Below are 14,717 nucleotides of genomic sequence, written 5' to 3' on the forward strand. Positions count from 1 at the left end.
AAGCAGAGTTTATACTTTGTGGATTCTCTGTAAAATAACTAGCTCATTTTGGCTTATTAACTTCAAGACAAGAAAAAGAGAAGCTGGTGAGAGAATGACCATTTTTCATTGCTATAACTTAATTGATTACAGGAACTTGTTTCTCAGATGTTCTACAACATTAAATGTACCTATAAGCAAATAAAAAGTATGATGTGGCATTCTTTAAAAATAAGTAAAGAAATAATTATCATCGGAAATTACTGTAGTATAATAGGAATGAAATGCTTGGTAACCTGCTTTACTGTAAAATAATCAAGGAATCAATATAGTGTGGCTAAAATAAGTAATACAGTCAAATCTTCTGATTTTAGTAAGTTTCACAAGTTGATCAGCCAGTTAATGTCTGAAGTCTCCATCTTTTGTTTTGCCCTGTTGCTATGACACAAGTTTTGCTAACAAGTCATGAAATTTTACTTTAAATGAATCTAGCAGTTTGGCATGTTTAAATCATTACACATTCAACTCAAAACAGTTTGACTCAGTTACACCTTTTGTATTCAAATAGATTCCTTAAATAAGAATATTTGTATTGTTGAAATAAAATTAAAACTATATTATAATCTGAAACACAACTCCGTATTCAAGCTATAGGCCACTCCCCATACCCAAATTTGATATTGGAGTAGGCTTGTAATATAACAATTTTATTATCCATACATGATATAATACTGCTACAATATTAAGTCATGTTTATGCTTATTATATTATATTATATTATATTATATTATATTATATTATATTATATTATATTATATTATATTATATTATATTATATTATACAGCTCTGGAAAAAATTAAGGGACGACTGCAAAATTATTAGTTCCTTTGGTTTTACTATTTATAGGTATGTGTTTGAGGAACGTGAATATTTTTGTTTTATTCCAGAAACTACTAACATTTCCCCCAAATTCCACATAAAAATATTGTCACGGAGCATTTACTTGCAGAAAATGAAAACTGGTCAAAATAACAACAGAGATGAAGTGTTTTCAGACCTTGAATAATGCATATAAATCAATATCATATTCAATTTTAAACAGCACAATACTAATGTTTGAACTTAGGATGAGTTCAGACATCAGTATTTGGTGGAATAACCCTGACATTTAATCACAGCTTTCATGCATCTTGGCATGCTCTCTACTAGTCTTTCACATTGCTCTTGGGTGACTTTATGCCACTCCTGGAGCAAAAATTCAATCAGCTCAGCTTTGTTTGATGGCTTGTGACCTTTCATCTTCCTCTTGGTCACAATCTAGAGGTTTTCAAATGGGTTCAGATCTGGAGATTGAGCTGGCCATGACAGGGTCCTGATCTTGTGGTCCTCCATCCACACCTTGACCTGGCTATGTGGCATGGAGCATTGTCCTGCTGGAAAACCCAATCCTCAGAGTTAGGGAACATTGTCAGAGCAGAAGGAAGCAAGTTTTATTCCAGGATAACCTTGTACATTGCTTGATTCATATGTCATTCACAAACAAAAATCTGCCCCATTCCAGCCTTGCTGAAGCACCCCCAGATCACTGATCCTCCACTAAATTTCCCAATGGGTACGAGATACTGTTGCTTGTAGGCCTCGCCAGGTCTCTGTCTAACCATTAGATGATCAGTTGATGGGAAAAGCTGAAAATTGGACTCATTAGAGAAGATGACCTTACTCCAGTCCTCTACAACTGTGATTTTCAACCACTGTGCCATGACACACCAGTGTGCCGTGAGAGATTGTCAGGTGTGCCATGGGAAACTGTCCAATTTCACTTAATCGGTCCAAAAAATTAATTATTTACTTGCTGCAAATAATTTGCCATTGTTGAGCATCTGTGCCTGCAGTGTAGTGGCTGGCTAAGTAATTAAATACTCTTCCATGTCAGTAGGTAGCACAATAATGACCTTGTTAATTTAAGACAATAGAATTAAGTAATGCAGGGGAGAGGTGGCGGTGACGAGATGTACAACAGCAATGGATAAATATTTGAAAAGGAAAAATGCAGACTGGGCCCTGGACAAAATTCTCACCCAGATGAAGAGCCTAGTATGAGTGGTGGTCAAAGCAAAAAACGGTGAGCTCGAGGCAATACAGAGAAAGTTATCTTTTGTTTGGATTTACTTTCACCGGGGATCCGACTGCACCAACTCCGTTATGCTTGGTGTGTGGGGAAAAGCTATCCAACAGTGCCATGGTCCCAAGCAAGCTTAAACGTCATCTTCAAATGAAACACTCGTCACTTTAAAACAAGAACACAACTATTTTGTTCACCTGCGTGAACACACTGAGAAACAGGCAACGTTAATGAGAAAAACCACAAAGGTGTCTGAGAGAGCTCTCAAAGCTAGCTACCGGTACTTAGTAGCTAAACTCATAGCTAAATAAAAAAAAAGCCACACACTGTGGCAGAGATATTAATACTACCTGCCTGCGAAGCCATTGTGAACGAGATGCTTGGCCCTGATGGGGTTAAAGTAGTTAAACTTTAGAAGTAGCTAAACTTTATAGAGAGAGACTGAGAGCTATTGAGGAAGAGCTTCGTGTGTGCCTTTCTTCAGTTCCTGCCTGGATATCAGTTTTGTGTTTATCAAAACAGGCCCAGGTTTCACATTGAGTGAGTATAAACAAATTGTCATTTTGCAACTTTTTTGGTTGGTGGGGTGTTGTGAGATTTTTTTAAATGTAAAAAATGTGCCATGGCTCAAAAAAGGTTGAAAAATGCTGCTCTACAGTCCAATACTTATGGTCTTTAGCAAACCTCAGCCTGGTTCCTCTTTGCTTCTCATTGATAAGCATTTTTCTAGCTTTGCATGACTTCAACCCTGCCCGAAGGACCCTGTTTCGAACCATCCTTGCCATGCACTTAACCCCAGCTGCCATTTGCCATTCTTTTCATAGGTCACTTGATCTCATCCTAGAGTTGTTGAGTGACATTCAAAGGAGTTGATGATCATCCCAGTCAATGGAGAATCATTTTCACCCTCTGCCAGTCTGTAACTTTGTTGTCCCCAGTGTCTGCTACATGGCCTTGCTCTTATGAACTGCAGTCTTTGACATTTTGAGGATGGAAGAAACCTGATGCTCATTGTATCCCTCTGCCAGTAAAGCCAGAATTGAACACTCTATCCTCACTCAAAACTTTTCTTTTTAACTCTTTTGGCATGATAAATAGATATTTTGCATTCCAATTTAATTTAATGTACTACTAGCACTACCATCCAAACTAGTCTGATTGCAAGAGGATAGTGATGACCACAGCAGTGGTTTTTATACTTTTCCTTGTTAAATAAGACTTGTTTCAGGTGATCACCTAATCAGTATCTCATTAAGTAAAATGAGGTATGCTTGTGTTGGAATACCAGCACAGACACTGGAATGAAATGGCTGCCATATACAGAGATGCTGATTTAAGAAAAAAGTTGAAGTGGCCTCCTAATTTTTTCCAGAGCTGTATTACAAGACCTTCTAAACTTTACATTGCAGAGGAGCTCCTCAATGCAACATTGATATAAGCTAGCAGGATATATTAATCCCCCCACTCTCCTTAAAACTAAAACACTAGTTTTCCTTTCTTTTTTAAGGATAGTGGTTTGCAAAATTGGATGATATTTATAAATGGAAACTTGTAAGCAGGGAAAAATCAAGAATGCACTAACTTAGCATGGAATGACACCAAACTATGCTGAAGAAGAAAATGATTTGGCATGAACATTTTGTACATGTTTATGTAGCCAGTGTGTCATACTGTGTCAGAAACCAGCAAGTCCACAAAATCTGTTTGAAGCAACATGCATATGTGATGAATTAGACACAGCTGATATTCTGACTGTTTATAGTTTCTCTTAAAAGCACGTGCATATAATACAGTATAATAGCAGGCTACAAGCGCATCAATCACACCACTGAGAGGTCCAGATCGCCTCCTTTTGTCTGTGTGGTGTTAGTGTTGCCTCTTTTGTGTGGCCGTTCCTCAGGTTATGGGCTGGCGCAGGAGGAGCTGCTGTCTCCGGCCTCAGTACAGTACAATCTGCCCTCTCCACTTGGCCCTGAGCCCTACTGGCAGGAGGTGTCAAGTCTGGAGTGTGCACCAATTGCCACCACAGAGGAGGACACAATGATGGAGATGTCAGACGTGCAGGTGTGGCCGGCAGGCATCAGCCCATCTCTGGTGACAGTGGAAGACTCATCTGTAGAGGGCAGCAGCCGAGCAGATGACTCAGAGCCTAACACCCTCAGTTTGCCCTGTAGCAGCAGCCTGGGGTGGCCCAGCAGTGGTGCTAGTGGGGCTAGCAGCTCCATCATGGAGCTAGAGGAAGAGGAGGAGGAGGAGGAGGTGGACGAAGAGGACTTGCCACAGGAATTAGACAAGGAAAGGGTCCATGCCAGTGGTGCCATTCCCAAAGCCAACCACAATGGGCAAGTTGGAGGTCAGAGGTCGGAGAGCAGAAAGGCCGAGGTGGTGGCGGCCAGCAGCATGGCAGGAGGAGCTAGAGGAGGAGGAGCAATAGGAGGAGGGATTGGATTAGGTGCAAGCTCAGGGGAAAAGTTTTCTGTTCTTACAGGGCAACAGATTTACGCCCAGCTGCGTGAGAAAACCGGCCTGACTCGAGCACTTGAGCACAATGGAGACAGGTATGTGACAGATCACATGAATATCTCTTAACGCTGAACATGTTGAACATGTTCTTGGAACTACATATTTTTAACCAGTCACTGTCATGGGATGCCTTTAGTGTGTGCCTCCTAGTCCAAGTAATAGTATTGTTGCTCTGCATTTCCACTCACATTGTTTCTATGTTAAAATAATTAAATTTTGATCATATTTACCCTGCTATTGAATATTTAACCTGAGACTTCTTGATCAGAAGCCATATTGGACTTTTACCTCACTATTGTCTTCTTTCATTTTACTGCATCAATTCTCATTGAAGCTTTTTCTTCAGGACAATTTTATTTGCACCCAGTCTGACCACAGATTTAGTAGTTTGTATGTGTAGCTAGCTAAAATTAGCATTACATAGCTAAACAGGTTAAGTACTGGAAAAAAGAACAAAAAAAAAAAAAAACAACCCTAAGCTTTTTCTGGTTTATATTACCAGATAGTTAATATTAGATCTGAAAATTATGAACATGTACTGTATTATACTGATTTTAAAGTCACAGTAGCTTATATTCACTAACTCACTAATAATGTCTGTGAAAATATAGACACATAAAGTGGGTTCAGAAAGTATTCACATTTTCTTGTATTAAAAATTTTAGTTTAAAATGGATTAAATGTACTTTTTGGTTATTAATCTACACATTGTAATCCATACAATGGATGACCTGGAAGCCACACCTACCAAATTTTTTAAAAAGCTGGTCCAAATTTTTATGGTCTCTTAAATGTACTCAAAAACACATGTTTAGTGCTCTAATATTTGCAAGGATATCAAAAGGCTTTGTGGTTAAAGGGAATTTTGATTAAAGAAATTGTATTTGTTTTACTGCTTTTATTCCATACGTATTCACAATCTCACCAATGTGTGTGTGTGTCTCAGGTTAAGTAGCAGTGCATTTCAACCTTTCCTCCAGGAGAAGGCCGCGGAATGTGTGATGGAGCAGAGCCAGGCCCATGTGGCCCAAGAAGCTTTACTCACTCCAGTATGTGACACAGGCCAGTCAGAGCTCCTCCATGGGAGATTTATGGGCACTCAACCCTTTGAGAAGGGGCTTGGCTTTTCCCATCAGGATGCACACAAGGCACAGGTATTAGATTAGATAGATTAGATTCACTTTATTCACCCCACATCAGGGAAATTCACGTGTTACAGTAGCAAGAAAATGTCAAACAGATAACAAATAAAACTGAAATAAAAATTAGACAAACGAACGATTAAATACAGAGGGTATGTTCCATAGACATCTAAGGTATGTTCCATAGATTCCTCTGGCTTGTTCAGGTTTATACAAAATCTTGTATTTCTGCTTACTGATGCGAAACGCTACATGTAACTGTTGTTCTTCTCAGAGAGATGAGCCAGTCGATTTCACCAGTGAGCATCTGAGTGAAGAGCAGTTCACTGATGAACATGGAAATGTGGTCACCAAGGTTGGTGCCTCAATCAGTTACAGGTTCAGTGGGCACACTGGTATTATGATCCCATTCACTTTAGAGTGCAGGTGTCAAACTCATGACCTGTCACATTACATTCAGCCATGGTAAACTTGCAAAATATAATGTTGAAACAGCTCATAGTACCTACTACTCAAACTTTTTACACTATCTAGAATTTCCATCAAAATGATACCCTACTGACCTCATTTGTAATGTTAAATAATGTTGGTAAACAGATTTATGTTATATATAGAATTATGTACATATTTATATTATACTAAAAAACTTTCAACAATATAATTATTATCTAATACTTGCAGACACTGAGGATATCAAATAAAAACTTTATACAAAACTTCCAACCAAATCATTTCCGCTTAGAATGTAAACAAACCGGCGAAATGACAGTAGCAATTTGTGAAAAATGCTACAATAATTCTTGAAAAAATAATAAAAAAAGATATGTTCTTACCATCAAATACTTTTATTCCATATTTTGTAGCTTTTTTTTTTTTTTTTTGTATTTTTGGGAGTTTTGTTTTCGAGTATTTATCTCGTCCTCGGTTGGTTCAGCAGCACATGCCACCATTTTGTTTTTCTCTACTCACGGTATAGACCCCTTGCACATGACGTCACACATGACATGATAATTTCACCTGGGGGTCAAACAGACACCTTCTTTCGTGTAAGCAAGGCTTAATCTGTCTTCAATATGGTTCATTTTTGCGCTGTTTTTGGTTGTTCAAATTGTTCAAATAGAGAAACAGATATTACTGTCTCCCTGCTATGGGTTAGATGACTCAGTGTGTGGAGTTCTGCTCTCAGGTCAAGAATACTGAATTTCATTTTTTCCTTGCAGAAAGTCCCTCCTCCCAATTTTCCCTAATGACATCCATAACACCACAAGGCTTGCGACCATACAGTACAAACAATTCAAATAGTTCCTGTCATCTATCCCAATTCCAAGCTTCCTTGTGAATGAACTTATGAATCATGTTTTTAAGCCTTCGATTAAATTGTTTGACCAACCCTTCTGTTTGCAGATGGTAAACACTAGTACAAATTAATTTAATCCCCAGTAATTAATAAAGCTCACAAAGTGTGTGTGATATAAATGTTGTGACTTGATCAGTCAGGATCTCTTTCAGGATCCTGACTCGGGAGAGAACATGGAACAGTGCATGCACAAATGTTGTGCAGAAGCACCACTCCTCCATTTTGTGTTGCAAAGTCCATGATGACTCAAACAAAATGATGTCCTCGTGTAGTCCAATCTACTGGCCCGATGAGATCCATATCAATTCATTTGAAGGGGATCTTGATTAATGGTAGGGGGTGCAATGCCACTTTTGGGATGACCGGTGGATTCACCACCTGACATTCATGACATACTGCACACCACCTGTGAACACTGCCATGAATGCCCACCCAAATGACATGGGCCATGAGATGGTTAAGTGTTTTATCCTTTCTTGAATCCTCCACCATGGGATTATGATGAGCTGCATGGAACAAAATTTCCCTATGGTTCTTTGGGTCCAACACCTGGGTCATTTCCTCCTTTGTGAGAGTGTCCTTTGTCACATGATATAACCTATCTTTAATCACATAAAAATATGGGTAGGAGAGTGCAACGTTAGGCTGGAGGTTTTGACCATTGATTACTCTTATTTAGTCAAAAGGATGCCTCAGGATTTCATCTCACAACTGCTCCAATTAAAAAATCCCAAAATGGAGCCCTCCCTACCCTCCATGTCCCCTTGATGCAGAGCTGACACAAATAGCCTCCCCAGATAATGCTGCACTGGAATCCCCGTGAGTTTCACTGAAGCAAGACCCATGCACAAATAAATGCTTTACTAATATTTAAACCCCAGCCAGTTTGTACCCAGAATTAGTGGATGGTTGAGGCAAAGACTAACCTCCACCTCAAGACCAGGGCTTTGAACCAGAATTTTTTTCCTATTGGTTCGTTCCGAACAGAAACGGAATTTTAACGTTTCCGGTTTTGGGTTCCACCATTAAATAGACGTTCCTGAACCGGTTAGAACAAAAAAATTTCATTCCCGGAACGGTTAATTACGTTTCCTGTCAGCTGTTTAACAAATGGCTATAAAATTATGTCTGTCTCATCCAGCTTAAGCCAAATGTAGGCTAATTCTATTACAACCTTCATTAAATAAGACAAGAAATAATTCAAAACAATTATTATTTCAAATGTTGGCGATTTGGATTCTCAGTATGTCTTCCCATCTACACAAACAGAAAAAGTGCCAAAAATGAAAGATAATTCGTTTAGTGTGTTACCAAAGGCTAGTCAGGCCCTATAGAGGGCCACCGCATGACATCACCGCACCGCGAGATTTTGTTAGGCGCCATATTGGAAGACCAAGTACACATCTATGCAAGTACATACATACATAAAACAAACTACACCTGAAATGTAGCCAGGGCCGGTTCTGCCCTAATCTGGACCCGGGTGCAACATCGCGCAACCCCCCCCCCAAAAAAAAAAAAAAAAAACACCAGTCTCAATCAGGACAACCATCACATAACTATAAACATTTTATATCAACTATTTTAACTAAATGGGCTATAATAAATAAACCTGCAGGCAGCCACGGCGGGCTGCCTCAGAAAAGTAACCATTCAATGACACAACTGAAAGCCTGCAGCCACGGCGGGCTGCCTTAAAAAGTAACCATTTGTCCTACCTTAAAACTCATTTTGCATTTTCTGCCTCCTTTTTTGTATTTTCGACCCTCTGTTTATTTTCTTTCCTTTTCTGAAAACCCGATTTGTGTCCAGACATTTTGTTCTGCTACCAACGAACTAACTCGTCAGGTCTCGGCTCTCGAGCCCGCGATGATTCCCGTGGGAAGGGCAACAATTGATACATTTTTACAAACAGCCAGTAGGGAGGTTTGCAACGTTCAGGCTCTTCTTTGCTCAGACACTCATTAATGCACTTACTGAGTAATGCACTTACTCACTTATTATCACATGGAGACGTGATCGTAGTCCACCTTCCCGCTCTCTCCATTCAGTCAGCGAACGTCACACAGGAAGTGAACCCCAGCAGGTCATAGAAACTTGCGCAGGAGAAGAATGGCTTTTTTATTTGTAGGCTACGGAAATTTTGAGGAACGAAATAAAAACCGGTATTAACCGGTTACCATTATTTTTAATAAGCGTTTCTGTTCCGGAACATAAAAAAATAATAAAGTTTCTGGTTTCGTTTCTGTTCCATGTGAAATAGAAAAAGTTCCCGGTTTTCGTTTTCGTTCCTTGAACCAGTTCAAAGCCCTGCTCAAGACTATGCTTTTTGCCCCTAAATTGGATAGTGACAGGAACCAGCAGATATTTATGAACATCCCCGTGTCCATACCTCACTTTCACCAATTGTGTATTGCCCAATGCCCTGTATTAAGTGAGGCTTTAAAGGTCCCATGGCATGAAATTTTCACTTTCTGAGGTTTTTTAACGTTAAAATGAGTTCCTCTGACCTTCTTAAGTCACCCCAGTGGCTAGAAATTTCATAATGTATAAACCAAACTATGCCCAACATTTGAGAATGGCGCGTCAAAACGGCGCGTTGATAAACTCTTCCCTTTACTACGTCAGCAAGGGAGATGATCCCCACGCTCCCCCTCTGGATTCCCACCCACTGTATGAATTGCCCGCCCAGTTGTAGTGAGGAGACCATAGAGGACACAACATGGCATCACCTAAGCGAGCGAAACATGGAAATTGCGCTGTACATGGATGTGACAACACAGAAAAGAGTCTGTTTTTACTGCCGACGGGAGAGCCCCTGAAGACGCAGTGGCTTAATTTTATTTACTTCAATAATACGCCGTTGAGTCTACCTAAGACGGTGTATGTTTGTCGGAAGCATTTTCCTGAGGAATGTTTCCACAACTTGGGACAGTACAGGGCAGGTTTTGCACATCAACTGTCACTGAAGCCTGGGTCCGTACCAAGCATCCCTGCCGCATCAGCCACAAACAGCGAACAAGTAAGTGTATAACTGTTAAGTCGTTTTGCCGTGTTTTAAAATCGGTGCCACGTTAGCCTTGCAATGGCTACATTAGCTGTGCAGCTAACCGCTTCCTGCAGTTAGCCAGGTACTCTGCGCTACAAAACCAAAAAGCATGCAGCATGCTCTGTTATAATAGCCAATCAAAACAGTTTTTACAAAGACACCCACATTCTTTTTTTAAGTCACTCGTTCATTTTATTTGTTTGTTTGTTCAGTAAAAACCCAAACATTTGTTGAATTTATTTTATTTCCTCACGTCGCACCTTAATGACGTCAGCGCGCGGTATTTTTCCCTTCGCGGTTTGTTCCTTCTCTCTCGCCATAGTAAGACACCCACATCCACTTGTTCTGACCCACTGGAGGTAGCGTCACAGTGCTGTTAGCCAATCAGAGGTAACACGTTTACATGTCATGAATATTAATGATAAGATCCGCCCCCACCCTCTACCCTTCCCCGCCTCCATGCTTCTCATTAGCAAAATGACGCACTGGGAAAAGGGCTGAAATGGGGCTTTCTCCCAGGAGGCTATATCTACGTGCCGAGGGTTCATTTCGAGAAAGGCTGCAGATATAACATCCGGAAACCTCCACGAGCCCGTTTAAAGCATCAACAAACCACCATGCCATGGGTCCTTTAATGAACTGTGGTCTGATTACATTCCAAGTCCACCAAAAGGCCTGATATGTACCCTCTTGAATACTCCCTGCCACTTTGTAAGTTCCTGCTCAATTGGGGGAGGCCCGAGGCCCATCAAGAATGCAGATCAGAATCCCGCCTCCTGATCCTGGTGATGCTGTTGCCAGAAATGCCCAGATTTCCCACCGTGCCTGCAGGCTTGCCCAAGCTTTGTCCCAGTCCTGGTGAGCATGGACAGCTCTGCCTGTGGAGAGATGGAGGGAGTTAGCAGCAGCTTTGGCATGGAGGCACAAGTGGGAGAGGGAAAACAGGGAGAGACATGGGTTTAGGGAGCAGGCTTCAGAAGAATTGTCCCTTGTTTCCATGGTTCAGGGAAAGGTGAGGGGCGAGAAGAGAGAGAGAGAGAGAGAGAGAGAGCGGTGGTGCCTGCTCCTGGAAATGCTGCCAGATGGCCTGATGTTGGGTTTGGTGGACGTTGACGAGGGTCTGGAGGATCTCAGTGACTGGCGTGGACTCCATGATGCCATTTTCTTCTCAATTCCTGGGTTTCAGCACCAGGGTAATAAGGAAATGGGAGACAGGCTTGACAACTCAAGGTGCATTTTATTTTCAGTTTTTACTTCACTTTTCAGTGACTTTATTTGGATCTCTCAGTTTAAGCATTCACATACACACACATAGTGCTGAGTTGCTCAGCTCTTTCTCTAGTTACTGGCTTCTCTCTTCCAGAACACAAGAGACACATATAAATAAATTGCCAGTAATCAAACACAGGTGAAACTCATCACGTGTTACCTATTGGTTCTACCTGCCTCCTCTCCGCCCACAGCCAATACTCGATCACACTCCAGCTGCCACAAAGAGCTTCAGGTCTGATGGAGTAGGTTCCTATCAGTGCTGAACATCCTTTGAGTTTAATTTTCATCCATTCTTCTTGACAGATTTACTCCAGGTTCTTCAGGTTAATCTGGACTTTCACGTAGTCACACTAGACATTCACCTTTTTTTCCCACCTGTATTTTGCTCCATCCTTCTGTTCTTCAATTTAGACAGTGCAGGTTCTGAGGATGAAAAGCATCCGAAGACCATGATGTTGCCACCACCATATTTCACTGTAGGGATGGTGTTAATTGAGGTTTGCCCTGCTGTTGGTATGCACCACACATACTGTAGCACTTTGAAACTCGTTTCAAATAAATATCTCAATCTTGGTTTTGTGACATCAAAAAAGTCACATCTTCACTGGGCCACACTCATGCTTTCATGTGGTTCTTGAGCAATGGTTTCTTTCTAGCCACCCTCCCATATAGTCATCAATTATGCAGAGCTCTGCACACACTGTCTGGTGTACTTTCACTGTACTCTTAGCCACTGTACTCTGTTACTCTTTCAGATTAACTCTCACTGTAACTTCACTGTGGCTTCCCTCACTAGCCTCTGCTTGTTTTTGCACTTGTTTTGACAGAGGGCCTGGTCTAGCTAGTGCTTGGGTGATGCAGCTTCCACTTACTATTTTAAAAAATGAATAATCTTACATTTAGGCCCTTTAAGGGCCCACAAAAATGCTGATGTGGTCAAAGCAGAAAATGAGTTTGACACCCCAGCTTTAGAGGGATTGAATCAGTGTTTCTGAGGCCTTCTTTCATCTCCTCCTCCTCCTCCTCCTCCTCCTCTCTATTCCCTCCTTCCCTGATCCAGCTGGGTGTGGATGTGAAGAGAGGAGTGCAGGCAGTGAAGCACGCCAGTCTGAGGAGTGTAAAGCACTGAAACTAATACACACTGTCCGAAAGGTATGGGATAGACAGATCAGGACCTGAGTCTTAATCCTGAGTTTTGGTTTTATCATAACTGCTTCTGAGAAATGCCTGAAGTGAATTTTAGATGTCCCTGAACTTTTACTGTCTTTCTGAACCGTACATTTGGTTAGGTCAGGGTTATACTTGTTTCTAATTGTTCCTCATTCACTCAGTGTGTCGACTGTAGTGAAGTGTCAAAACATGCAGTTTGTGATGTCCTGAAGACTTTCCTGTGTCAGACAACATATAATTACAGCTTTATCTTTGACAGTTACAAAGAACTGACATTGGAGACTCCTTTATTAAATGTTATTAATCTCCTTACAAAAAAATCACATCAACAATTCTTCTTTTTTCTTTGTTAAATAGTCCCACATTTAAAAAATCAATTTATTATTAGTCTTAGATTATGTAAAGTGTACACCATACAATGAATGATAATTGTGAATGAGCTGTTATTATAGAAATTATAACATATTAAAACGAGAGCATTAATATAAACCTGTAATTTGCATCTGCACTACTGTCAGAGCTGCTGTTATACAAAATTAAACAATGCTCTCTGACCAAAATACAACAGCACAGAAGAAAAAATACACACAATATATGAGCACAAAGTTAAAGGCAGCAAAGGTGATAGCATATAATAATTATTCACTTGTAACTTGGGCATCAGGGTGGGATTTTAAGGTCAGCATGATGAAATCCTTCTTTTTATAATGTGTTTTTTTTTTCTTTCCTGCTGTCCTCCAGGGCCGGACATTCACTGCCAAACCATCCTTCACCCAAATACATTTGGGAGACAGAACGAGACGAGAGGCACATGAGAGACAAGATGATGGGAGGAAAACGGGAGGCAGCAAATGAAAAGAACCACAACTCCACTAACATACACACACACACACACACACACACAACAAAAAAACAAAACAAACAAACAAAACAACAGAAATTATCAAGGAGCAACACTTCAGAAAAGGGAGGAGAAAACTAAGGAGATCTACCTGTACTTTTGTAACATTTTTAACAACAGTGATTAAAAGAGGACAACTAGCTTAGGGCATGATCTTTTTTGTATAAAAGTTCATGAAAAAAAACAAAGAAAAAAACAACAAAAAGTGCTTCCTGTCAACTGTAAACGCATGATCAACTGCTGGTGCATGACCTATGACCTTTGAGCTGTCATTATCTATCAAATAAAAACCGGACGAGGAAAAGGGCCATCGCAGGACTGGGGGAGAATTTAAGGATTTGGAACAACACAGCCAAATAAAAAAGCAACAGTCTGATAATATGACACAGCGTAAAGTTTACGCTGAACCCATTAGTGCTTCATCTCCACAGGCCCTTTATCCTGTTCTTTATGTGATATATGCACTCTATGCTATGCGAACGTTCTCGTGTGCGTGTGTGAGTGTGTGTCCATATATAATGCATGTGTAATTGCTTCCGGCTGCTGAATGTTTTTTCTGCTGTGACACTTTTTTCTTGAGTGTGTGTGAAGGAGATTGAGAACAAGCCTGCTGTGCTCTGCGTGTGTGTGTGTGTGTGTGTGTGTGTGTGTGTGTGTGTGTGTGTGTGTGTGCGCGCGTGCGCGCGCGTGCACTTATGGATCTTTGTTGTCAAAAGCTTTTGTGTTTCCTTACAAAGTCCTCCATGTTTTTGTCACTTCCAGGAGGAGTCAGAGGATCCCTCCCCCCCACCCACGTAGTTTGAATATTTTAAGAAATCGGGTTCTCCAGCTGGAGGTCATTTTTTGTTGTCTCTGTGTGCCAGCAAAACACCCCAATATCCCTACTATTTGAGACACGCTATATGTATGTGTGCTCAGTAATATGTAGAAGAGGTAAAACTACATATTCAGAGAAACAGAAAAATTCAGCCAAAAGTCCTTTATAATTTGTGCAAGCAAAGTGCTACTAAAGCTGAGGTGAAAGTAATTTCTATTCAAAATAAGGCAACGGTTAAAAACATGCGAGAAGTGTAGTTTATATATATATATATATATATATATATATATATATATATATATATATATATATATCACACAGTGGTACTTGAAAGTTCGTGATCCCTTTAGCATTTTCTATATTTCTGCATAAATACAGCCTAAA

The 14,717-nt window shown here is 40.4% G+C and overlaps 1 protein-coding gene across 1 annotated transcript in view; it reads left to right on the top strand.

The window, feature by feature from the left end:
• The window catches only part of ank1b (ankyrin 1, erythrocytic b), a 183,147-nt gene extending 169,041 nt beyond the window's left edge, over window positions 1-14,106 (top strand). Inside the window, exons 37-40 of the mRNA XM_060935917.1 lie at window positions 4,003-4,660; window positions 5,572-5,779; window positions 6,042-6,122; window positions 13,357-14,106. Of these exons, the coding sequence (XP_060791900.1) occupies window positions 4,003-4,660; window positions 5,572-5,779; window positions 6,042-6,122; window positions 13,357-13,470 (1,061 nt within the window). The 3' untranslated portion in view covers window positions 13,471-14,106. The remainder of the gene's footprint in view (window positions 1-4,002; window positions 4,661-5,571; window positions 5,780-6,041; window positions 6,123-13,356) is intronic.
• The last annotated feature ends 611 nt before the right edge of the window (window positions 14,107-14,717 follow it).

Source organism: Neoarius graeffei, chromosome 12, assembly GCF_027579695.1.
Source record: "Neoarius graeffei isolate fNeoGra1 chromosome 12, fNeoGra1.pri, whole genome shotgun sequence".
NCBI lineage: Eukaryota > Metazoa > Chordata > Actinopteri > Siluriformes > Ariidae > Neoarius > Neoarius graeffei.